We start from the raw sequence: 26,478 nt of genomic DNA, 5'->3' as shown, positions 1-26,478 counted from the left end.
AATGCTGATGGCCACCTTGGGGTCAGTCAGCAATTTTTCTCCAGGCCAGTTTGGCCAGGGATCCTGGAGGTTTTTGCCATCTTCTGGGCATGGAGCCTGCAGAGGTCACTGGGGATGTTTGTGTGAATGGGAGGTCTTTGTAAATTTCCTGAATTGTGCAGGGGGTTGGACTAGATGGTCCTGGAGGTCCCCTCCAACTGTATGATCCTATGCACTGTTCTTCTTGAAGAACATCTGCTGATTACAGTTCTTTGACCCAGCTGGTTCCTCTGAGTTCATGTGCCATGTGAATATGCAACCAGAGAACTGACTTGAGAACCCCAAAACCAGGAAATAAGCTTGCGCCGGGAAAGAAAAAGGGGAAAGTAATGCCACGTAGCGACAGTGTGGGTACCCGTTTGCTTTCATAAATGGATTCCAGAAACCCCAGGTCTGTGCGGAAAACCCATTCTTTGGCACGTGTCGTATTGAAAACAGAAACCGTAACATATCCTGAGCATCCCGGGAATTATTAGGAAGGGAATTGAAAACAAATCAGCCAGTATCATCATGCCCCTGTATAAATCGATGGTGCGGTCTCATTTGGAGTACTGTGTGCAGCTCTGGTCGCCGCACCTCAAAAGGGATATTATAGCATTGGAGAAAGTCCAGAAAAGGGCAACTAGAATGATTAAAGGGCTGGAGCACTTTCCCTATGAAGAAAGGTTGAAACGCGTGGGACTCTTTAGCTTGGAGAAACGTCGACTGCGGGGTGACATGATAGAGGTTTACAAGATAATGCATAGGATGGAGAAAGTAGAGGAAGAAGAAGAAGATAGATAGAAGAAGATATTGGATTTATATCCCGCCCTCCACTCCGAAGAAGAAGATATTGGATTTATATCCTGCCCTCCACTCCGAAGAGTCTCAGAGCGGCTCACAATCTCCTTTACCTTCCTCCCCCACAACAGACACCCTGTGAGGTGGGTGGGGCTGGAGAGGGCTCTCACATCAGCTGCCCTTTCAAGGACAACCTCTGCCAGAGCTATGGCTGACCCAAGGCCATGCTAGCAGGTGCAAGTGGAGGAGTGGGGAATCAAACCCGGTTCTCCCAGATAAGAGTCCGCACACTTAAACACTTAACCACTACACCAAACTGGCTCCTTTTCTCCCTTTCTCACAATACAAGAACTCGTGGGCATTCGATGAAATTGCTGAGCAGAAAGGTTAAAATGGATAAAAGGAAGTACTTCTTCACCCAAAGGGTGATTAACATGTGGAATTCACTGCCACAGGAGGTGGTGGCGGCCACAAGTATAGCCACCTTCAAGAGGGGTTTAGATAAAAATAAGGAGCAGAGGTCCATCAGTGGCTATTAGCCACAGTGTGTGTGTATGTATAAAATTTTTTGCCACTGTGTGACTCAGAGTGTTGGGCTGGATGGGCCGTTGGCCTGATCCAACATGGCTTCTCTTATGTTCTTATTTTCATTTTTGCAAGGTTTTGCGCTTAGCCTCTCGTGCTCAGATGACTGTAGATATCCCCACAGCCCTTTTCGTGGCAGCAAACAAAAACGCTTCTCAAGTCAGGTCAAAGGGACGCGTCTTCTGAGCGTGGGGGAAAGAGGTCAACATGCAAGAACGGTACTCACCAGCAGAGGGCAGTGACCGCCAACCTCTTGGCTTTGTCGAACTGGAATTTCCACAGCGGAAGGAGGGTGCCCAGATTGTCTCTGTACTCATCGGAAGTATCTTCAAAATACTTAAAATCTAGCAAAAGGAGACAATTAAATTCAGAAGAGGCTGTCAGTCGTAACTGCACACATCAAGCAAACAGAGTGCGGAGCTGATCGTCCGCGTTTTGCTGACAACAACTGGACAAATTAAAGGTAAAAGTAGTCCCCTGTGCAAGCACCAGTCGTTTCCGACTCTGGGGTGGCGTCGCAACATGAAGCTTTCATGGCAGAGTTTTTACGGGGTGGTTTAAAATCATAGAACAGAGCCCCGTGGCGCAGAGCGGCAAAGCTGCGGTGCTGCAATCTGAACTCTCTGCTCGTGACCTGAGTTCGATTTCAGCAGAAGCTGGGTTCAGGTAGCCGGCTCCAGGTTGACTCAGCCTTCCATCTTTCTGAGGTCGATAAAATGAGTTACCCAGCTTGCTGGGGGAAAAGTGTAGATGACTGGGGAAGGCAATGGCAAACCACCCCGTAAAAAAGTCTGCCGTGAAAGCGTCGTGATGCGACGTCACCCCAGAGTCGGAAACAACTGGTGCTTGCACAGGGACCTTTCCTTTCCTTAGAATCATAGAGTTGGAAGGGACCTCTGGGATCATCTAGTCCAACCCCCTGCACAATGCAGGAAACGAACAAACGTCTCCCCCTCAATTCACAGGATCTTCATTGCTGTCAGATGGTCATCTAGCCTCTGTTTAAAACTCTCCAAGGGAGAGCCCACCACCTCCCGAGGAAGCCAGTTTTGCTGAGGAACCACTCTAACGGTCAGGAAGTTCATAGAATAATAGAGTTGGAAGGTACCTTTAGGGTCATCTAGTCTAACCCCCTGCACAATGCAGGAAAGTCACAAATACCTCCCCTTAAATTCACAGGATCTTCACTGCTGTCAGATGGCCATCTAGCCTCTGTTTAAAAACCTCCAAGGAAGGAGAGCCCACCACCTCCCGAGGAAGCCTGTTCCGCTGAGGAACCGTTCCAACGGTCAAGAAGTTCTTCGTAATGTTGAACCAGAAACTTTTGATTTAATTTCAACCCCTTGGTTCTGCTCCTATCTTCTGGGGCCACAGAAAACAATTCCACACCATCCTCTAGATGACAGCCCTTCAAGGACTTGAAGATGGTGATCCTTCACCTCTCAGCCGCCTCCTCTCCGGGCTAAACATGCCCAGCTCCTGCAACCAGATGGGGATTTTTAACGGTGGAAAGTGGTAAGCAGTGGGGTACCGCAGGGATCAGTTCTGGGTCCAGTGCTTTTTAGCTTATTCATTAAGGAACTGGAGTTAGGAGTAAGCACTGAAGTGGCTACATCTAGGGGCCATCTAGTCTATCCTGCCTCACACAGGGGCCAGCCAGTTGCTCTGGAGGGCCAACAACAGGGCAGAGAGGCCGAGGCCTTCCCCTGAGAAGAACCTCAGAAGAGCCCTGCTGGATCAGACCAGTGAGGGTCCATCCAGTCCAGCCTCCTGTCTCACACAGTGGCCAGCCAGTTCCTCTGGAGGACCAACAACAGGGCAGAGAGGCTGAGGCCTTCCCCTGAGAAGAACATCAGAAGAGCCCTGCTGGATCAGATCAATGAGGGACCATCTAGTCCAGCCTCCCATCTCACACAGTGGCCAACCAGTTCCTCTGGAGGTCCAAGAACAAGGCACAGAGGCTGAGGTCTTCTCCTGAGAAGAACCTCAGAAGAGCCCTGCTGGATCATACCAGGGAGGGTCCATCTAGTCCAGCCTCCTGCCTCACACAGTGGCCAGCCAGTTCCTCTGGAGGGCCCACAACAGGGCCGAGAGGCCGAGGTCTTCCCCTGAGAAGAACCTCAGAAGAGCCCTGCTGGATCAGACCAGGGAGGGTCCATCTAGTCCAGCCTCCTGTCTCACACAGTGGCCAGCCAGTTCCTCTGGAGGGCCAACAACAGGGCAGAGAGACCGAGGCCTTCCCCTGAGAAGAACATCAGAAGAGCCCTGCTGGGTGAGACCAGGGAGGGTCCATCTGGTCCAGCCTCCTGTCTCACACAGGGGCCAACCAGTTCCTCTAGAGGGCCCACAACAGGGCCGAGAGGCCGAGGTCTTCCCCTGAGAAGAACCTCAGAAGAGCCCTGCTGGATCAGACCAGGGAGGGTCCATCTAGTCCAGCCTCCTGCCTCACGCAGGGGCCAGTCAGTTCCTCTGGAGGGCCCACAACAGGGCAGAGAGGCCGAGCCTTCACCTGAGAAGAACATCAGAAGAGCCCTGCTGGATCAGATCAGTGAGGGACCATCTAGTCCAGCCTCCCATCTCACACAGTGGCCAACCAGTTCCTCTGGAGGTCCAAGAACAAGGCACAGAGGCTGAGGTCTTCTCCTGAGAAGAACCTCAGAAGAGCCCTGCTGGATCATACCAGGGAGGGTCCATCTAGTCCAGCCTCCTGCCTCACACAGTGGCCAGCCAGTTCCTCTGGAGGGCCCACAACAGGGCCGAGAGGCCGAGGTCTTCCCCTGAGAAGAACCTCAGAAGAGCCCTGCTGGATCAGACCAGGGAGGGTCCATCTAGTCCAGCCTCCTGCCTCACACAGTGGCCAGCCAGTTCCTCTGGAGGGCCAACAACAGGGCAGAGAGACCGAGGCCTTCCCCTGAGAAGAACATCAGAAGAGCCCTGCTGGGTGAGACCAGGGAGGGTCCATCTGGTCCAGCCTCCTGTCTCACACAGGGGCCAACCAGTTCCTCTGGAGGGCCCACAACAGGGCCGAGAGGCCGAGGTCTTCCCCTGAGAAGAACCTCAGAAGAGCCCTGCTGGATCAGACCAGGGAGGGTCCATCTAGTCCAGCCTCCTGCCTCACGCAGGGGCCAGTCAGTTCCTCTGGAGGGCCCACAACAGGGCAGAGAGGCCGAGCCTTCACCTGAGAAGAACATCAGAAGAGCCCTGCTGGATCAGATCAGTGAGGGACCATCTAGTCCAGCCTCCCATCTCACACAGTGGCCAACCAGTTCCTCTGGAGGTCCAAGAACAAGGCACAGAGGCTGAGGTCTTCTCCTGAGAAGAACCTCAGAAGAGCCCTGCTGGATCATACCAGGGAGGGTCCATCTAGTCCAGCCTCCTGCCTCACACAGTGGCCAGCCAGTTCCTCTGGAGGGCCCACAACAGGGCCGAGAGGCCGAGGTCTTCCCCTGAGAAGAACCTCAGAAGAGCCCTGCTGGATCAGACCAGGGAGGGTCCATCTAGTCCAGCCTCCTGCCTCACACAGTGGCCAGCCAGTTCCTCTGGAGGGCCAACAACAGGGCAGAGAGACCGAGGCCTTCCCCTGAGAAGAACATCAGAAGAGCCCTGCTGGGTGAGACCAGGGAGGGTCCATCTGGTCCAACCTCCTGTCTCACACAGGGGCCAACCAGTTCCTCTGGAGGGCCCACAACAGGGCCGAGAGGCCGAGGTCTTCCCCTGAGAAGAACCTCAGAAGAGCCCTGCTGGATCAGACCAGGGAGGGTCCATCTAGTCCAGCCTCCTGCCTCACGCAGGGGCCAGTCAGTTCCTCTGGAGGGCCCACAACAGGGCCGAGAGGCCGAGCCTTCACCTGAGAAGAACATCAGAAGAGCCCTGCTGGGTCAGACCATTGAGGGTTCCTCTTGTCCAGCATCCTGTCTCACACAGGGGCCAACCAGTTCCTCCGGAGGGCCAACAACAGGGCAGAGAGGCCGAGGCTTTCATAAGAACATCAGAATAGCCATGATGGACCAGACCAGTGAGGGTCCATCCAGTCCAGCCTCCTGTCTCACAAAGCGACCAGCCAGTTCTTCTGGAGGGCCAACAACAGGGCAGGGAGGCGGAGGCCTTCCCTTGATGTAACCTCTTGGTTCTGGAATTAATTGGTTTAGTACCTCTGAATGTGGAGGTTCCCCTCAGTCAAGGTCTGGGTCAAGGTGTCCCAGGGACCTTCATGGCTAAGCAGTGGTCTCAGGTAGTGATGCCCTGTATCCTTGGTGCTTGGGGTGGGGGGCTACAGTGGGAGGGCTTCTGCTGCTGAACTGGCCATTGGCCTGTTCCGACATGGCTTCTCTCGTGTTCTTAACCTGGGTCTCCCCTGTTCTTCTCGCCCCCTAAGCGACGCTGCATCCAGCACACTGGTGCCGCCATCCAGAAATAAGATCAGGAAGTTTAGAATCTCAAAATCAGAGAAGAGTTTGCAGAAGGAATTGGTAGCAATCTGGAATACACATGAAAGGTAAATGGGAAAGCGTTGTGGCCTTGTTGGCGTTCGCAGTACTGCAATACCGTACATGAGGTCAAAGAGAGCATGCAAATACATTGTTGTTGTATCACAGTTTAAAACTGCACATCCTTTTCTGTTGTGGCCCCGACTCGCATAAAAAATGATGCCATTTCCAGCATTCAGGGTCCATCCAGTCCAGCCTCCTGTCTTGCTGGTAAACCCCTGGGTGGAAAACATTCTCTTAGGCTGAAATTACGTTTTGCCTTCCCAGTAGCCCTGTAGAGGCAGCTCATGCTTAGCTCCATTCTACTGACGGGAGGAGGGAGGCAAAGCCTCGCCCAAGGTGGCACAATGAGCACCCCGAGCGCCCCAGGCCCAGCGCGCTGCCGCTCCAGCCCTTCCTCCCCCAACCTCCTTCTACCTTGGGCGACGTCATCAAAGGTGTTCTGGTTGACCATCCGCTCAACGATCTTAGAAGCCTTGGTCACTTTGGTGATGTCATCGCTCTGTCAAAAAGCAAAGGAGAAGATGTCACACCTCTGGCACATTGTTTGTTGTAATGGTGAAGTGCGGGGACACTTATCTGGGAAAACCGGGTTTGATTCCCCACTCCTCCACTCGCACCTGCTGGAATGGCCTTGGGTCAGCCACAGCTCTGGCAGAGGTTGTCCTTGAAAGGGCAGCTTCTGTGAGAGCCAGTTTGGTGTAGTGGTTAAGTGTGCGGACTCTTATCTGGGAGAACCGGGTTTGATTCTCCACTCCCCCACCAAACTGGAGGACTTATACTCCACCCTTCACTCCGAGTCCCAGAGCGGCTTATAATCTCTTTCCTCCTCTGGACCTGATCCAGCTTGTCTGTATCCTTCTTAAAATGTGGTGCCCAAAACTGAACACAATACTCCAGGTGAGGTCTTACCAGAGCAGAGGAAAGTGATACCATAACGTTAAGCGATCTAGACACTATACTTCTGTTGATGTTATCGCCATGAAGATTCTTACGGAGTTGCAATTTTTGGCAACTGGTAAAAGGTCTGGCCGTGGGAAATGGAAGTACTTTGTGATGGTCATTATAGGCCTCACAGTCAACATGACATGGACTAGAGATTCGATACCATCATTGCAGCAGCAGGGACATAATCGTTCTCGGAACGGCGCCTTTTTGTATCTCCCCTCCACCACTGCTGAAGGGGAAGCGTCCCACCTCATAAGAGTAAACGTTCTCCTATATTCATTATAGTGCAGAATGCGGCGGCCAGGCTGTTAGTGGGACTACCTCGGTGGGAACATGTGCAGCCTAGGCTGCGGGACCTGCACTGGCTGCCGATTGTGTACCGAGTCCGCTACAAGGTGCTGGTTATTACCTTTAAAGCCCTATATGGCCGAGGACCTGCCTACCTTAGGGACCGCCTCTCCCCATACGTTCCTCAGAGAGCACTGAGATCTAGTTCTCAAAATCTTTTAAAAGTCCCTGGACCAAGGGAGGTTAGATTGAAAACAACGAGGGGAGCAAGCCTTCTCAACAACGGCTCCCCAATGGTGGAATCGACTACCAGAAGAGGTGCGAGCCCTGCGAGACCTAAATCAGTTTCGCGGGGCTTGCAAAACTGCCCTCTTTCAGCTCGCATTAAGATGAAACCCGGGAAACGACATCTAGCCATCCTATACATAGTTTGAACTGTAGCACCAAAATCTATAGCTTACAATGGTTTGACTTTATCTAATTTTAACTTAATTTATAAATGTAATTTTATCTATTTTAATTGTTTAATTGTTTTGTAGTAATGATTGTATTTTACCGTAGTCATGGTGCATACCATAATCATGTCGTGTTCGCCGCCCTGAGCCTGCCTTCGGTGCGGGAGGGCGGGATATAAAAATAAATTTATTATTATTATTATTATTATTTGTTAAGCAGTATAGGTAGGGCATCGGGCTCACCCTCTTGATTGGTTCTGGCGGAGCTCGCCATTTGGTTGTGCTGGTAAGGACATTTTGTCTGACAACGTCCAATATTCTCTGCTTCACTATCTCCCTAGCATTATCATAAGTGAGAGAACTGAGATATTGGTTTGAAAGGCTGTAATAATGAATTCTGTCGGCTCCCTCGTCCTTCCCGCTGCTGTGGAGCTTCACCGACGGTTTCCAGGCATTAAAATTGTGAGGGAGGGGGAGGCACCGTGGAAGGGGGGAAAGGCAGGAGGGGGGTGGGGGAGGACAGCATGGGAGGGCGATGGGACGGCGAGGCTGCCTGGGGCGCTATGTGCCCTATAGCTAGCCCTGCCCGAGATCACCCAGCAGCTAAACTTGGAGGAGTGGGGAATCAAACCAGTTCCTCCAGATTAGAAGAAGAAGAAGAATTGCAGATTTATACTCTGCCCTTCTCTCTGAATCAGAGACTCAGAGCGGCTCACAATCTCCTATATCTTCTCCCTCCACAACAGACACCCTGAGAGGTGGGTTGTGCTGAGAGAGCTCTGACAGCAGCTGCCCATTCAAGGACAGAGACTCAGAGCAGCTCACAATCTCCTATATCTCCCCCCACACACACACAACAGACACCCTGTGAGGTGGGTGGGGCTGAGAGAGCTCTGACAGCAACTGCCCTTTCAAGGACAGAGACTCAGAGCAGCTCACAATCTCCTATATCTCCTCCCCCCACAACAGACACCCTGTGAGGTGGGTGGGGCTGAGAGAGCTCTCACAGCAGCTGCCCATTCAAGGACAGAGACTCAGAGCAGCTCACAATCTCCTATATCTTCTCTCCCCACAACAGACACCCTGTGAGGTGGGTTGGGCTGAGAGAGCTCTGACAGCAGCTGCCCATTCAAGGACAACTCCTGCAAGAGCTATGGCTAACCCAAGCTATTCCGGCAATTGCAAGCAGAGGAGTAGGGAATCAAACCCTGTTCTCCCAAATAAGAGTCTGCAGCTCTTAACCACTACACCAAACTGGTCTCCATTACCTTCCTTCGTGGGGGGATGGAGGGAGTGATCCACTCAGGCAGTCCAATCCACCAGGTTCACCATAGAATCATAGAGTTGGAAGGGACCTCCAGGGTCATCTAGTCCAACTCATTGCACAATGCAGGAAACTCACAAACACCTCCCCCTAAATTCACAGGATTCTCATAGCTGTCAGATGTCCATCTAGCCTCTGGTTAAAAACCTCCAAGGAAGGAGAGCTCACCACCTCCCAAGGAAACCTGTTCCACTGAGGAACCGCTCTAACTGTCAGGAAGTTCTTCCTAATGTTGAGCCGGAAACTCTTTTAATTTAATTTCAACCCATTGGTTCCGGTTATACCTTCTGCGGCCACAGAAAACAATTCCACATCATCCTCTATATGACAACCCTTCAAGTACTTGAAGATGGTAATCGTATCACCAGTGGCCCCGGTCCTTTGCAGAAGTGTCAAGGTAGAGAAAGAAGTCCTTTTCTCCCTTTCTCACAATATAAGAACTCGTGGGCACTCAATGAAATTGCTGAACAGTCGGGTTAGAACAGATAAAAGGAAGTCCTTCTTCACCCAAAGGGTGATTAACCCATGGAATTCACTGCCATAGGAGGTGGTGGCGGCCACAAGTATAGCCACCTTCAAGAAGGGTTTAGATAAAAATATGGAGCACAGGTCCATCAGTGGCTATTAGACACAGTGTATGTGTGTATATAAAATTTTTTGCCACTGTGTGACACAGAGTGTTGGACTTGATGGGCCGTTGGCCTGATCCAACATGGCTTCTCTTATGTTCTTATGTTCTTATGTGGTGGTGGCTACAAGCATAGACAGCTTCAAAAGCAGAATGGATCAACATCTGGAGCAGAGGTCCATCAGGGGCTATTAGCCACAGCGCATTGTTGGAACTCTCTGTCTGGGGCAAGTGATGCTCTGTATTCTTGGTGCTTGGGGTGGGGCACAGTGGAAGGACGTCTAGCCCCACTGGTGGACCTCTTGATGGCACCTGGGTTTTTTGGCCACTGTGTGACACAAGAGTCATTGGCCTGATCCAACGTGGCTTCTCTTATGTTTGTATGTCCTCTACCATTGGACAGCTAAGAACTCCTCTAGGGGAAGAATCCTCCTGCCCAAAGCAAAAGTTCAGATTTGTTGGAGTCAGCAGCTATGCCCTGTGTCGACGTCGTTTCTCTAGCAGGAAACACCCTCTTGGGGGGTAGCTTTGCCCAAGCTGCGGCCTTCCTAGCTCCCGCCACAGGGCCACCCTCCGTTTCCAGCCGACGATTTCTTCTGAGTTGCATTGAGATGAATCTTTGATGGAAATGATGTGCCCAACGCATCCGTCTTTAAGATCCATTTGGAATTGGTTTCCCCAGAAAACTCTGCTGACTTGCCAGGGCTCGGAGAGGGGGGCTGCCTCACCCACACGCTAATTCCTTCCTTCTGGGGACTTTGCTGCTAAATTATTTTATACCACAGCAATAACATTAATGGGCGCGCACGTTACGACGAAGTAATGGTCCAGAGCTAAGAAAATAAACGCTCCTGGTCTGGCTACGATATTTGTTCTCGACAAAAGCGAGGGTTTATCGGGGAGCAACAGACGGTCTGCCACGTATAACTCTTCTTTCATGGCCGCTTAATTACCTGGAAACAAACAAGCGAACTGTTGGCTGTATAAATAATACCCAGAATACAGGCATCTCAGGGAAGCTGGGATGAAAACAGCTCATGCAACCAAGAATGAATGCAAGGTACAGGGCGTTTTTGGTAGCAGGAACTCCTTTGCATATTAGGCCATGCCTCCCTGCTGTAGTCAATCCTCTTGGAGCTGACAGGAGGCCCTGTACTAAGAGCCCTGTAAGCTCTTGGAGGATTGGATCAAGCCAGTGGAACATCCAGTCCAAAACTCAGTTGCCATCAGGAGGTCATAAGAACATAAGAGAAGCCCCGTTGGATCAAGCCAATGGCCCATCCGGTCCAACACTCTGTGTCACATAAGAACATAAGAGAAGCCATGTTGGATCAAGCCAATGGCCCATCTAGTCCAACATTCTGTATCACATAAGAACATAAGAGAAGCCCTGTTGGATCAGGCCAGTGGCCCATCCAGTCCAACACTCTGTGTCACATAAGAGAAGCCATGTTGGATCAGGCCAATGGCCCATCCAGTCCAACACTCTGAGTCACATAAGAACATAAGAGAAGCCCTGTTGGAACAGGCCAGTGGCACATCCAGTCCAACACTCTGAGTCACATAAGAACATAAGAGAAGCCATGTTGGATCAGGCCAATGGCCCATCCAGTCCAACATTCTGTGTCACATAAGAACATAAGAGAAGCCCTGTTGGATCAAGCCAATGGCCCATCCAGTCCAACACTCTGAGTCACATAAGAACATAAGAGAAGCCCTGTTGGATCAGGCCAGTGGCCCATCCAATCCAACACTCTGAGTCACATAAGAACATAAGAGAATCCCTGTTGGATCAGGCCAGTGGCCCATCGAGTCCAACACTCTGTCACATAAGAAAAGCCCTGTTGGATCAGGCCAATGGCCCATCCAGTCCAAAACTCTGTCACACAGTGGCCAAATACACACACACACACACACACACACACACACACAGTGTGGCTAATAGCCACAGATGGACCTCTGCTCCATATTTTTATCTAACCCCCTCTTGAAGCTGGCTATGCTTGTAGCCGCCACCACCTCCTATGGCAGTGAAGTCCACATGTTAATCACCCTTTGGGTGAAGAAGGACTTCCTTCGATCCATTTTAACCCGACTGCTCAGCAATTTCATTGAATGCCCACGAGTTCTTGCATTGTGAGAAAGGGAGAAAAGGACTTCTTTCTCTACTTCCTCCATCCCATGCATTATCTTGTAAACCTCTATCATGTCACCCCGCTGTCAACGTTTCTCCAAGCCAAAGAACTCCAAGCATTTTAACCTTTCTTCACAGGGGAAGCGTTCCAACCCTTTCATAATTCTAGTTGCCCTTTTCTGGACTTTTTCCAGTGCTATAATATCCTTTTTGAGGTGCGGCGACCAGAACTGCACACAGTACTCCAAACGAGATCGCACCATCGATTTATACAGGGGCATTATGATACTGGCTGATTTGTTTTCAGTTCCCTTCCTAATAATTCCCAGCATGGCGTTGGCCTTTTTTATTGCAGTCGCACACTGTCTTGACATTTTCAGTGAGGTCCACCAGTGGGGCCAGAACTCCAGAAGCCATCCCACTGTGCCCCGCCGCCAGGCACCAAGGATACAGAGCATCATTTGCCTCAGACAGATGAAGAAGAAGATATTGGATTTATATCCCGCCCTCCACTCTGAAGAGTCTCAGAGGGGCTCACAATCTCCTTTCCCTTCCTCCCCCACAACAGACACCCTGTGAGGTAGATGAAGATATTGGATTTATATCCTGCCCTCCACTCCGAAGAGTCTCAGAGCGGCTCACAATCTCCTTTACCTTCCTCCCTCACAACAGACACCCTGTGAGGTGGGTGAGGCTGGAGAGGGCTCTCACAGCAGCTGCCCTTTCAAGGACAACCTCTGCCAGAGCTATGGCTGACCCAAGGCCATTCCGGGAGCTGCAAGTGAAGGAGTGGGGAATCAAACCCGGTTCTCCCAGATAAGAGTCCACACACTTAACCACTACACCAAACTGGCTCTCACACCAACATAGGAGGAACATAGGAGGAGCTATGCTGGATCAGGGTGCAGCTCTGCTGAAGAACACACAGCAATTCACAGACAAGTGTTTTAGCTTTGCCGTCTGCCTGAGGTGTTCCTATTAATGCACACAGAGTATTATGTATGGAGGAACTTTCAGCTATGCAATCTGCCCCCTGCATTTTCTGAAAACCTTTCCACCCTGCCTTTCCTTTAATAGCATCCCAGGTGGTTTCTAATAATACCCACAAACACGATAAAACACACTAAGCAATGAACACAATCATTTGAAGGCGTGAAAAAACAACAGCAGTAGTGTTCCAAGCCAAGACAAACATCACCCTAGGAAGAATCAATGCCGAGGAGGAGGGCAACAAAGATCGTGAGGGGTCTGGAGACCAAGTTCTACGAAGAAAGGTTGAAGGAGCTGGGGATGTTTAGCCTGGAGAGGAGGCGGCTGAGAGGTGATAGGATCACCATCTTCAAGTACTTGAAGGGCTGTCCTATAGAGGATGAGGGGTCTGGAGACCAAGTCCTATGAGGGAAGGCTGAAGGAGCTGGGGATGTTTAGCCTAGAGAGGAGGCGGCTGAGAGGTGATAGGATCACCATCTTCAAGTACTTGAAGGGCTGTCCTATAGAGGATGAGGGGTCTGGAGACCAAGTCCTATGAGGGAAGGCTGAAGGAGCTGGGGATGTTTAGCCTGGAGAGGAGGCGGCTGAGAGGTAATAGGATCACCATCTTCAAGTACTTGAAGGGCTGTCCTATAGAGGATGAGAGGTCTGGAGACCAAGTCCTATGAGGAAAGGTTGAAGGAGCTGGGCATGTTTAGCCTGGAGAGGAGGTGGCTGAGAGGTGATAGGATCACCATCTTCGAGTACTTGAAGGGGTGTCATATAGAGGATGGGGGGTCTGGAGACCAAGTCCTATGAGGAAAGGTTGATGGAGCTGGGGATGTTTAGCCTGGAGAGGAGGCGGCTGAGAGGTGATAGGATCACCATCTTCGAGTACTTGAAGAGCTGTCCTATAGAGGATGAGGGGTCTGGAGACCCAGTCCTATGAGGAAAGGTTGAAGGAGCTGGAGATGTTTAGCCTGGAGAAGAGGCGGATGAGAGGTGATAGGATCACCATCTTCAAGTACTTGAAGGGCAATCCTATAGAGGATGAAGGGTCTGGAGACCAAGTCCTATGAGGAAAGGTTAAAGGAGCTGGGGATGTTTAGCCTGGAGAGGAGGAGGCTGAGAGGTGATAGGATCACCATCTTCGCGTATTTGAAGGGCTATCCTATAGAGGATAAGGGGTCTGGAGACCAAGTTCTACGAAGAAAGGTTGAAGGAGCTGGGGATGTTTAGCCTGGAGAGGAGGCGGCTGAGAGGTGATAGGATCACCATCTTCGAGTATTTGAAGGGCTGTCCTATAGAGGATAAGGGGCTATGAGGAAAGGTTGAAGGAGCAGGTGATGTTTAGCCTGGAGAGGAGGCGGCTGAGAGGTGATAGGATCACTATCTTCGAGTATTTGAAGGGCTGTCCTATAGAGGATGAGGGGTTTGGAGACCAAGTCCTATGAGGAAAGGTTGAAGGAGCTGGGGATGTTTAGCCTGGAGAGAAGGTGGCTGAGAGGTGATAGGATCACCATCTTCAAGTATTTGAAGGTCTGTCTTATAGAGGATGAGGGGTTTGGAGAACAAGTCCTCTGAGGAAAGGCTGAAGGAGCTGGGGATGTTTAGCCTGGAGAAGAGGCGGCTGAGAGGTGATAGGATCACCATCTTCAAGTATTTGAAGGCCTGTCCTATAGAGGATGAGGGGTCTGGAGACCAAGTCCTATGAGGAAAGGTTGAAGGATCTGGGCATGTTTAGCCTGGAGAGGAGGCGGCTGAGAGGTGATAGGATCACCATCTTCGAGTCTTTGAAGGGCTGTCTTATAGAGGATGGTGTGGAACTGTTTCCTGTGCCAATAGAAGGCAGGACCAGAACCAATGGGTTGAAATTAAATCAAAAGAGTTTCCGGCTCCACATTAGGAAGAATTTCCCGACCGTTAGAGCGGTTCCTTGGTGGAACAGGCTTCCTCGGGAGATGGTGGGCTCTCCTTCCATGGAGGTTTTTAAACAGAGGCTAGATCAGGGTTTTCCAAACTTTTCTTTCCCGTTGTCTGGTTATTTTTTACACTTCTCCTTCCTGGCCCACTAAAATCTGGGGGTGGAGCCAGGAGACTTCGGAGGTGGAGCCGGGAGATAGGAATTATGTCATTTCATGGTGGTGAGAACCAGAGAGGATTGTGAGGAACTCCAAGGGGATCTATTGAGGCTGGGAGAGTGGGCGTCAACATGGCAGATGAGGTTCAATGTGGCCAACTGCAAAGTAATGCACACTGGGGCCAAGAATCACAGCTACAAACAAGTTGATGGGGTGTGAGCTGGCAGAGTCTGACCAAGACAGAGATCTTGGGGTCGTGGTAGATAAATCACTGAAAATGTCAAGACAGTGTGCGATTGCAATAAAAAAGGCCAATGCCATGTTGGGAATTATTAGGAAGGGAACTGAAAACAAATCAGCCAGTATCATAATGCGCCTGTATAAATCGATAGTGCGGTCTCATTTGGAATACTGTGTACAATTCTGGTCACCGCACCTCAAAAAGGATACTGTAGCATTGAAAAAAGTCCAGAAAAGGGCAACTAGAATGATTAAAGGGTTGGAACACTTTCCCTATGAAGAAAGGTTAAAACGCTTGGGGCTCTTTAGCTTGGAGAAACGTCGACTGCGGGATGACATGATAGAGGTTGACAAGATTATGCATGGGATGGAGAAAGTAGAGAAAGAAGTACTTTTCTCTCTTTTTCACAATACAAGAACTCGTGGGCATTCGATGAAATTGCTGAGCAGTCGGGTTAAAACGGATAAAAAGTATTTCTTCACCCAAAGGGTGATTAACATGTGGAATTCACTGCCACAGGAGGTGGTGGCGGCTACAAGCATAGCCAGCTTCAAGAGGGGGTTAGATAAAAATATGGAGCAGAGGTCCATCAGTGGCTATTAGCCACAGTGTGTGTATATATATATATGTATATGTGTGTGTGTGTATGTGTATATATATATATATATATAATTTTTTTTTGCCTCTGTGTGACACAGAGTGTTGGACTGGATGGGACATTGGCCTGATCCAACATGGCTTCTCTTATGTTCTTATGTGACACAGAGTGTTGGACTGGATGGGCCATTGGACTGATCCAACATGGCTTCTCTTATGTTCTTATGTGACACAGTGTTTTGGACTGGATGGGCCATTGGCCTGATCCAACATGGCTTCTCTTATGTTGCTGTGGTGTCAAGGGCCAAGTGATGTCACTTCCGGGGCACACTGAACAAAAACTCCACCTTTTCCTGTGATGTCACTTCCAGGACACTCCCCCAAACCTGCCTTTTCATTTTCAGAAAAATCTGTCTGAAACTCATGCTGAGCCAAAATGGGGGTGGAAAGTGGGCGGTCCTCTCTTTTCACTCCCACACCTGCATGCGCCTATCTGTTTGTGTGTTTTTCTCCAGCTTGCAAGCACTCCTAATGCCGATGTTCAATTGCCTGCACCACCTACACACCCCTTCCTCAACAGCACTGGCCAGTGTTTGCAGTTGGGAGTGCTGTTGCCATTGCCATCAGGAATGGCAGCACTGTGTATCACCCACACTGGGCCTTGGCAGCTGCTCAACCTCAAAATATGCTGAAACATTTAGTAGGCCCTTCCTTCAGCTGCTGCTACTGGAACCCTGACTCAAGCTACAACCAGGCTTGCTTGGTTTCAAGAAAATCTTTTGACAGCTATTTTTCATATTTGTCTTTGGTTGAAGCACTGGAAAATTGCTGTGAAAGGTAGCAGAATTGTACTGCAATTAATGAATTAATTTCAAGTTATATGAAGTTCATACAAGCTTTTCTGCAGGATATTTATGAGGGACTTGCTGCTTTTTACTGACTGTATTTCCCATGCTTTTAAAAGCAACCTGTTCTGCAGATACTTAGCCAGTGAACTTCTGTCATCCTTTTTAATATCTACAGGAGGAATTTAATTTTGGTGCCAGACAGCTGTTAAAAGAAGGACCAGTAAAATCGTGCCAAGTTCATAGTACCATCACTTCTAGTGCTGTTGAGATACACCGCAGTAATCTCCAATAATCTCTTTCTGCCCCACACCTCTAACTCTCACTCACTCACACAGAAATCTCATAGAAGGCCACCCGGCTACAACCTGGGGTGCCAACTTTTCATTGGCAGAGCTCCTATGTCTGCAACAACAGTATGATGAACATAAAAGTTTCATCCAGTAAAAATGGAAGGAAAGAAAGAAAGGGAAAGGGAAAGAAAGAAAGGGAAAAAACGAAATGGAAGGAAAGGAAAAGAAAAACATGGAAAGAAAGAACATAAGAGGAGCCATGTTGGATCAGGCCAGTGGACTATCTAGTCCAAATTCTTTCATACAATGCCCAAAAAGCACCAGAATGTCCACCAGTGGGGCCAGGGCACTAGAAGCCCTCCCACTGTTGCTTCTCCCCTTCCCAGCAGCAAGAATACAGACAGAGCATCACTTGCAGGGAAAGAAAGAAAGAAAGAAAGAAAGAAAGAAAGAAAGAAAGAAAGAAAGAAAGAAAGAAAGAAAGAAAGAAAGAAAGAAAGAAAGAAAGAAAGAAAGAAAGAAAGAAAGAAAGAAAGAAAGAAAGAAGGAAGGAAGGAAGGAAGGAAGGAAGGAAGGAAGGAAGGAAGGAAGGAAGGAAGGAAGGAAGAAAGAGGGGGGCAAAGAAAAAAAAAAGCCTTCCTCACCATCAGATGACCTCAGCCAGCAACAATTCTGCCCAGGGGTATTTTGGTAAACAAAATAGCTACTGGAATGCCCACTCCCCGCCCCTCCCAGCTGAAAAAAACACACACACACCCTTCTTTGCTGCCCAGGCCTCCCAGGGAAATCTCTCCAAAAGAACATACTGGGAAATCGGGAGGACGCTGTGCTGAAAAGACAGACGTGAGAGCGGCGTAAGGTGAGTGCGAAATCGGCCACACAGACACCCCCCCCTCAATGGAACTAATAAGAGCTTTGCGGAGGGAGACTGAACGGGGGTGGGGGGGGGACGAACACCCAAAGCTGCCTCCTGCTGAGTCAGACCAAGGTCAGCTTGTCTATTCTGACTGGCAGCAGCTCCTGGGGGTTCTCAGGTAGTCCAATGGGGTTGGACTGATTTCCACCACCACCACTGCTTCGCCCAGTAACACCAGAGGCCCGACACGGCCGCTCTAAATTTGAAAAACAACGGGAATGAGTCCTCAGACACAGATTTCTTCCATCGTGCCAAGTGACACAGCTGACAGACATCTTCCCTGGATCCAGAACAGGAAACCTGCCCAGTGGGAAATGCCTCAAGGGGTGAGAATTGAGCACCAGTCCCCTGAGTTCTCCCGTGGGCTGGAATGTGAAAGGGGGCTCTGCATACGTGCAGGTTTGGACAAGAAGTAGATTATCTTTTCACAAAGCGATGGAAACCAAGAAAGGAAATAACATGAGCCAAAACTACAAGCTTCAAGAACTCTTGGGAAAAGAGCTTTCTGAGACGGTTCATGAGTTCTAGGGTGATTCTGAACAGAATGGCAGAGAATAAATCCATCAATCCATCCATAATGATGTGTAACCTGGGGATGCCAGCCTCCAGGTGGGGACATAAGAATATAAGAGAAGCCATGTTGGATGGCCCATCCAGTCCAACACTCTGTGTCACAGAAGAACAGAAGAGAAGCCATGTTGGATCAGGCCAATGGCTCATCCAGTCCAACACTCTGTGTCACTTAAGAACAGAAGAGAAGCCATGTTGGATCAGGCCAATGGCCCATCCAGTCCAACACTCTGTGTAACATAAAAACATAAGAGAGGCCATGCTGGATCAGGCCAGTGGCCCATCCACTCCAACACTCTGCGTCACATAAGAACATAAGAGAAACCATGTTGGATAAGGCCAGTGGCCCATCCAGTCCAACACTCTGCGTCACATAAGAACATAAGAGAACCCATGTTGGATAAGGCCAGTGGCCAATCCAGTCCAATACTCTGTGTCACATTAGAACATAAGAGAAGCCATGTTGGATCAGGCCAATGGCTCATCCAGTCCAACACTCTGTGTCACTTAAGAACAGAAGAGAAGCCATGTGGGATCAGGTCAATGGCCCATCCACTCCAACACTCTGTGTCACTTAAGAACATCAGAGAAGCCCTGTTGGATCAGGCCAATGGCCCATCCAGTCCAACACTCTGTGTCACATAAAAACATAAGAGAGGCCATGCTGGATCAGGCCAGTGGCCCATCCACTCCAACACTCTGCGTCACATAAGAACATAAGAGAAGCCATGTTGGATAAGGCCAGTGGCCCATCCAGTCCAACACTCTGCGTCACATAAGAACATAAGAGAACCCATGTTGGATAAGGCCAGTGGCCAATCCAGTCCAACACTCTGTGTCACATTAGAACATAAGAGAAGCCATGCTGGATCAGGCCAATGGCCCATCCAGTCCAACACTCTGTTTCACATAAGAACATAACAGAAGCCATGGTGGATCAGGCCAATGGCCCCTCCAGTTCAACACTCTGTGTCACATAAGAACATAAGAGAAGCCATGGTGGATCAGGCCAATGGCCCATCCAGTCCAACACTCTGTGTCACATAAGAACATAAGAGAAGCGATGGTGGATCAGGCCAGTGGCCCATCCACTCCAACACTTTGCATCACATAAGAGAAGCCATGCTGGATAAGGTCAATGGCCCACCCAGTCCAACACTCTGTGTCACATAAGAACATAAGAGAAGCCAGGTTGGATAAGGCCAGTGGCCCATCCAGTCCAACACTCTGTGTCACATAAGAACATCAGAGAAGCCTTGTTGGATAAGGCCAATGGCCCATCCAGTCCAGCACTCTGTGTCACATAAGAGAAGCCATGGTGGATCAGGCCAATGGCCCACCCAGTTCAACACTCTGTGTCACATAAGTACAGAAGACAAGCCCTGTTGGATCAGGCCAATGACCCATCCAGTCCAACACTCTGTGTCACATAAGAACATAAGAGAAGCCATGTTGGATAAGGCCAATGGCCCATCCAGTCCAACACTCTGTGTCACATAAGAACAGAAGAGAAGCCATGTTGGATCAGGCCAATGGCCCATCCAGTCAAACACTCTGTGTCACATAAGAACATAAGAGAAGCCATGTTGGATCAGGCCAATTGCGCTTCCAGTACAAAACTCTGTGTCACATAAGGACATAAGAGAAGCCATGTTGGATCAGGCCAATGGCGCTTCCAGTCCAACACTCTGTGTCACATAAGAACATAAGAGAAACCATGTTGGATCAGGCCAATGGCGCTTCCAGTCCAACACTCTGTGTCACATAAGAACATAAGAGAAGCCCTGTTGGATCAGGTCAGTGGCCCATCCAGTCCAACACTCTGTGTCACATAAGAACATAAGAGAAGCCATGTTGGATCAGGCCAGTGGCCCACCCAGTCCAACACTCTGTGTCACATAAGAACATAAGAGAAGCCCTGTTGGATCAGGTCAGTGGCCCATCCAGTCCAACACTCTGTGTCACATAAGAACATAAGAGAAGCCATGTTGGATCAGGCCAGTGGCCCACCCAGTCCAACACTCTGTGTCACATAAGAGAAGCCATGGTGGATCAGGCCAATGGCCCATCCAGTCCAACGCTCTGTGTCACATAAGAACATAAGAGAAGCCATGGTGGATCAGGCCAATGGCCCATCCAGTCCAACGCTCTGTGTCACACAGTGGCTAAAAAACAAAAACAAAGCCCAAGTGCTATCAGGAGGCCCACAGGTGGGGCTAGAAGCCCTCCCACTGTGCCACCCCCCCCACCAAGCACCAAGAATACAGACCATCACTGCCCCAGACAGTTCCAACAATATGCTGTGGCTAATAGCCACTGATGGACCTCTGCTCCATATGTTTATCCAATCTCTTCTTGAAGCTGTCTGTGCTTGTAGCCGCCGCCACCTCCTGTGGCAGTGAATTCCATGTGTCAATCACCCTTTAGGACCAGGGCTCACTTTGTAGCAAGAGCTCCTTTGCATATTAGGCCACACCCACTGGATGTAGCCAATACTCCAAGAGCTTATGGGTGTCCTTACAGAGCCTACTGTAAGCTCTTAGAGGGTTGGCTACATCAGCGGTGTGTGGCCTAAATGGCAAAAGAGCTCCTGCTACAAAGTGAGCCTTGCGTATGATGGAGATCAGTTCCCCTGGAGAAAAGGGCTGCTTGAGAGGGTGCAGTCTGTGGCACTATGCCCCGCTGAGGCCCCTCCCCTCCCAAAACCATGCCCTCCACCCCACCCCTCAAATCGCCAGGAATTCAGCCCTCAATTCTGTGTCAAATGGAAAGGCGAGTAACCCAAAAAAGCTACCCCAATGGGGTGGGAATGTATTTACGAGGGAAGAAGAAGATAAGAAGATATTAGATTTATATCCCGCCCTCCACTCCAAAGAGTCTCAGAGCGGCTCACAATCTCCCTTCCCTTCCTCCCCCACAACAGACACCCTGTGAGGTAGATGAAGATATCGGATTTATATCCCGCCCTCCACTCTGAAGAGTCTCAGAGCGGCTCACAATCTCCCTTCCCTTCCTCCCCCACAACAGACACCCTGTGAGGTAGATGAAGATATCGGATTTATATCCCGCCCTCCACTCCAAAGAGTCTCAGAGCAGCTCACAATCTCCCTTCCCTTCCTCCCCCACAACAGACACCCTGTGAGGTAGATGAAGATATCGGATTTATATCCCGCCCTCCACTCCAAAGAGTCTCAGAGCGGCTCACAATCTCACTTCCCTTCCTCCCCCACAACAGACACCCTGTGAGGTAGATGAAGATATTGGATTTATATCCCGCCCTCCACTCCAAAGAGTCTCAGAGCGGCTCACAATCTCCTTTACCTTCATCCCCCACAACAGACACCCTGTGAGGTAGATGATATTGGATTTATATCCCGCCCTCCACTCCAAAGAGTCTCAGAGCGGCTCACAATCTCCCTTCCCTTCCTCCCCCACAACAGACACCCTGTGAGGTAGACGAAGATATTGGATTTATATCCCGCCCTCCACTCCGAAGAGTCTCAGAGCGGCTCACAATCTCCCTTCCCTTCCTCCCCCACAACAGACACCCTGTGAGGTAGATGAAGATATCGGATTTATATCCCGCCCTCCACTCCAAAGAGTCTCAGAGCGGCTCACAATCTCCCTTCCCTTCCTCCCCCACAACAGACACCCTGTGAGGTAGATGAAGATATCGGATTTATATCCCGCCCTCCACTCCAAAGAGTCTCAGAGCGGCTCACAATCTCCTTTACCTTCATCCCCCACAACAGACACCCTGTGAGGTAGATGAAGATATTGGATTTATATCCCGCCCTCCACTCCGAAGAGTCTCAGAGCGGCTCACAATCTCCCTTCCCTTCCTCCCCCACAACAGACACCCTGTGAGGTAGACGAAGATATTGGATTTATATCCCGCCCTCCACTCCGAAGAGCCTCAGAGCGGCTCACAGTCTCCTCCAGCGCTCGCGAAGCGCTGGGTTTGCCGAGGGGGCGGGTGCTTCCTCTTTGCCTGTATGTCTGGCTTCAGCTGTGATGCTTAAAGCAAGCGCTGGGATCAGAGGGCGGAGGGAGCGATCCCAGTGCTTGCTTTAAGCATCAGAGGTGGAGCCAGGCACACGGGCAAGGAGGAAGCACGCTTGCTGGAAGAAGATGGAGCCAGGCAGGGAGGCGCGGGGGAAGCGCCGGATCGGAGGCAGAGGCAGCGGATCGCCCCCCAGGAGGAAGATGCGTCCTATCGTCCGGAGCACCTTATGGTGCAAAAAATACGGTACTTCCTTTGATCCGTTCTAACCCGACTGCTCAGCAATTTCATTGAATGCCCACGAGTTCTTGTATTGTGAGAAAGGGAGAAAAGTACCTCTTTCTCTACTTTCTCCGTCCCATGCATTATCTTGTAAAACTTTTACAATAATCTTGTAAAAATGGAGTTAGTTTTAGTCGGGAAAAATGGAAAGCTTCCGTTCTGAATAAAACTAAGTTGGTATTAAAAGTGCTATCGACTCCTATTTTGTTCATTTGGCTGGCATTCGAAGGGCACCCAATGCTGTCCTGTCCCCACCCAGTAAGATACAGGAGCAGCACCTGAGATTCCAGAGAAGTCAATTTCCGACCCCCTGTCTTGTCTTCTTTCTTTGAAACTGGCGCCTTTTGTTTTTCTTTCTCTTTTGACTTTTCCAGTTTCTGGAGTTCCTCCATGTAGGCGTCGTAGATTTCCCACTGCGAAGGACAGGAAGCAGAACGTTTTAGCCATGACCTCATTAGAGAGTCAAGAGTTTAAAAAGTACCAACTCATAGGTTTGGGCAACCTTAATAATAATAATAATAGTTTTTATTTGTACCCCGCCCTCCCTGCAAGAGCAGGCTCAGGGCGGCTCACAACATATGAATCCAGTACAATAAAATTATAAAATTATACATAGTAGTTACAGTTATAGTTATAAAATCGACATAAAACCATTTACAAATTGTATTAAAATTAATTAATTGTGGTGCTATAACTTCGATCTTTAATACATTCTGTGGCTAAAAACATATCCAGCAGCCTTTCCTTAGCTCGGCATTAGGTGAAGGCTGTTTTAAAGAGGTAGGTCTTACAGGTCCTTTAACCTTAACACGGCGAGCATATTTAAAGCATCTTCAACTAATCTTCTGCTGAAAACCTACCAAGAGTACACATAAGGAAAGAATGGAAGATAGGGTTGCCAAGTCCAATTCAAGAAATATCTAGGGACTTTGGGGGTGGAGCCAGGAGACTTTGGGGGTGGAACCAGGAGACTTTGGGGGTGGAGCCAGGAGACTTTGGGGGCGGAGCCAGGAGCAAGGGTGTGACAAGCATAATTGAACTTCAAGGGAGTTTTGGCCATCACATTTAAAGGGACCACACATCTTTTAAATCCCTTCCCTTCATAGGAAATAATGAAGGATAGCGGCACCTTCTTTTGGGGCTCATAGAATTGGACTGCCTGCTCCAATCTTTTTGAAACTTGGGGGGGGGGGTATTTTGGGGAGAGGTACTGGATGCTATGCTGCAAATCTGGTGCCTCAACCTCAAAAAACAGCTCCCCCAGAGCCCCAGATACCCACGGATCAATTCTCCACTATTTCCTATGAGAATAAGTCTCCATAGGGAATAATAGAGTTCCCTCCCGCTTTCTCTCTCTCGCTCACACACACGCTTCACTGTCTCTGGTGCAAGTGGGCAGCCTGTTGCTCTGAAGCAGCAGAACAAAGCAGGAGTCTCTGGTGCCTCCACAACCAGGTCTGGAAAGTAAAGGGGCTGCGCTGCTCTCTTTTACACACGCGCTCACTTGTCCAAAAGCAAAGCAGAACAGCGAGGGGCTGCTCTCTGACGAGGTCTGCTGTTGCTAACGCTTCCCCATGAAGTACTTCCTGCTTCCTGCTCCAATTTAAAGGCACACGGGCATTTTAAAACTGGACCTGTTTGCAGGTCCTGCCCAAGATCTAGAGATACAGGGTGGCTGTGGGGGAGGAGCTTCCCCCGCCGGCCAGCTGGCTGGGGGCGGGGGGGGGGGGGAAGCCTGTAAAACCGGGGAATCCCCCGCTGGGACCTGGGGATTGGGAAGCCTAATGGAAGGAATACAGAGATACAAAATATGACATTTGTTACCTGAGTTTCGATGTCAAAGCAAAATGCACAAACTTGGGGAGTGAATCTTCTCTGCCCGCAATGACAAGCTGTCACCAGCCCCCAGGGCTGGCTCTCTCACTAGGCAAACTAGGCGGTTGCCTAAGGAGCCAGGAGTGAGGGGGCGCCAAATCAGGCTTCCCCCCCCCTCCCAGTGCCCAAGACAACCACCTAATTTGCCTTCCCCCTCACCAGCTCCCTCCCACCTGTCGCGCCCCCCCCAGAAGCTCGCCCTGCTGCCGTCCGCCTCCGAAACTAGCCCTGCCACCCCCACAGCTAGCGCCCTCCCTCCCGTCCCTCCGAAATTCGCCCTGCCACCGCCAGCTCCATCCCTCCCGCCCCCCGAAGTTCGCCCTGCTGCCATCGCCAACTCCCGCCCAGCCTGAGAAGCTCAGTGCTACTCGCGAGTAGGCAGCAGGCGTGGGGCTGATCACGAGTCGCCCCGCACCTGCCGGCCAACCCCCTCCCCACGCTCCGTTCACTCCCCCCCACACACACACACTTGCCACGAGGACACCAAGGCATACCAGCTCCGAAGTCTGTAGGTGTTTTGAAGAGACCTCTGGAGGAAGTGAAGAGCTAAACAAGCTTGTTGGACTTCAACAAGACCAGGCCTCAGATTCAGCAGGAGCTCACAGGAGCACAGCTCCTGAACCTTTCTGAGGGTCCCCCTCCTTCTCCCCACCTATCTTGTCCATTGAATACGAGGTACAGCTGCATAACAATCCCTGGATTAGGAGAGCAGGCAGTCAGCCAGCCACCAGGGGCTTTGCCACACCCCCAGCAGCCCTCATGAACCCCAAGAGAAGTCCACACCTCCCTTTCTGCACTTCTTATGGGATTTTGGGTGGCGGGTGGCTTGCTGGCCTTTGGCTGGAGGGGAGGGCAGCCCAGGAGAGCCCCAGGTGCTTGGGCTGGCTGGATCTCTAGCCAGCCCAAGCAGGCCTCGCTCGCCCAGGGCTCTCCTTTATGACGTCGGGTTGCTTTTGGCTGGTAGTGGGGGGACATATGCTAATGAGTTATGCTAATGAGCTCCACCACCTATTTTTCTTCAAAACGAGCCCTACCTATAGCCAAAATAGGTCAAGATTCTGGGTTTCGACTGAAGCCCCCAAATCCGAATAACACTACATGAATATAACGAGCATGTATTTTATTTATTTATTTATGATTTATTTCCCGCCCTTCCCACCAAGGTGGCTCAGGGCGGCTCACAACAGGTAGTCAAACACAAAATTAAATTGGTATTTAAATATATAAACATTTCAAACATTCAAAACATTTAAAACCTTAAAAAACATTAAGCATTACAACAGTATGTATGGCAAGAATCCGGTAGAGCTACATTTAATTTCCTATGTCAGTCAGGTGTAAGCTAGCCGGAAGAGGGTTGTCTTACAGGCCCTGCAGAGCTGAATAAGGTCCCACAGGGCCCTCACCTCCTCCGGCAGCTGGTTCCACCATGTAGGGGCCATAACAGAGAAGGCCCTGTCCCTAGTAGATTTTAGGCGGGCTTCTTTTGGCCCAGGGATAGCGAGAAGATTTTGGGTTCCCGATCTCAGTACTCTCTGGGTAACATGTGGGGAGAGACGGTCCTTCAGGTAGGCAGGTCCCAGGCCATATGTTAAGTGCTGACAACTTGCTTTTGACGTAGCGACCCTATGAATTAATGCTCTCCAGAATATCCTATTGTTACAAGGTTTAAAGGTTACAAGGTTTACAAAGGTGCAAAAACCTACAAATGTAAGAGCAAGACAGAAGCTGGGAAGAAAGTAACGAAACAAAGCTGCTAACCTAGAAGACTTATTCAGGCTTTAGCTCTCTGACCCAGAGGTTACCTGGTCAGACCTGGAACTACCGAAAGAGTTTCAAAGTCCAGATAGAGTTTCAGAGTCCAAAGGGCAGGTATTCCGGCCACCCACGGCCCATCCATGACTAGAAGCAGGGGTAGAATTCTAGCAGGAGCTGCTTTGCATATTAGGTCACACACCCCTGATGTAGCCAATCCTCCAAGAGCTTACAAAAAAGAGCCTTGTAAGCTCTTGGAGGATTGGCTACAGCAGGGGGTGTGGCCTAATATGCAAAGGAACTCCCATTAGAATTCCACCCCTAACTAGAAGCACCAAACAGGCCATAAGTGAGAGTCCCAGCAGGTATGGCACATGCGTTGG

At 50.1% G+C, this 26,478-nt stretch overlaps 1 protein-coding gene across 1 annotated transcript in view; it reads right to left on the bottom strand.

Moving 5' to 3' along the window:
- The window catches only part of DNAI1 (dynein axonemal intermediate chain 1), a 310,319-nt gene that overhangs the window by 209,933 nt on the left and 73,908 nt on the right, over positions 1–26,478 (bottom strand). Inside the window, exons 9-11 of the mRNA XM_060236614.1 lie at positions 22,744–22,878; positions 6,309–6,393; positions 1,631–1,748 (exon numbers count right to left, since the gene is read on the bottom strand). Of these exons, the coding sequence (XP_060092597.1) occupies positions 1,631–1,748; positions 6,309–6,393; positions 22,744–22,878 (338 nt within the window). The remainder of the gene's footprint in view (positions 1–1,630; positions 1,749–6,308; positions 6,394–22,743; positions 22,879–26,478) is intronic.

Source organism: Heteronotia binoei, chromosome 4 (genome assembly GCF_032191835.1).
Source record: "Heteronotia binoei isolate CCM8104 ecotype False Entrance Well chromosome 4, APGP_CSIRO_Hbin_v1, whole genome shotgun sequence".
Lineage (NCBI taxonomy): Eukaryota > Metazoa > Chordata > Lepidosauria > Squamata > Gekkonidae > Heteronotia > Heteronotia binoei.
Note: the sequence above shows the minus strand (reverse complement) of the source record. Positions and strands in the feature narration are given on the sequence as shown.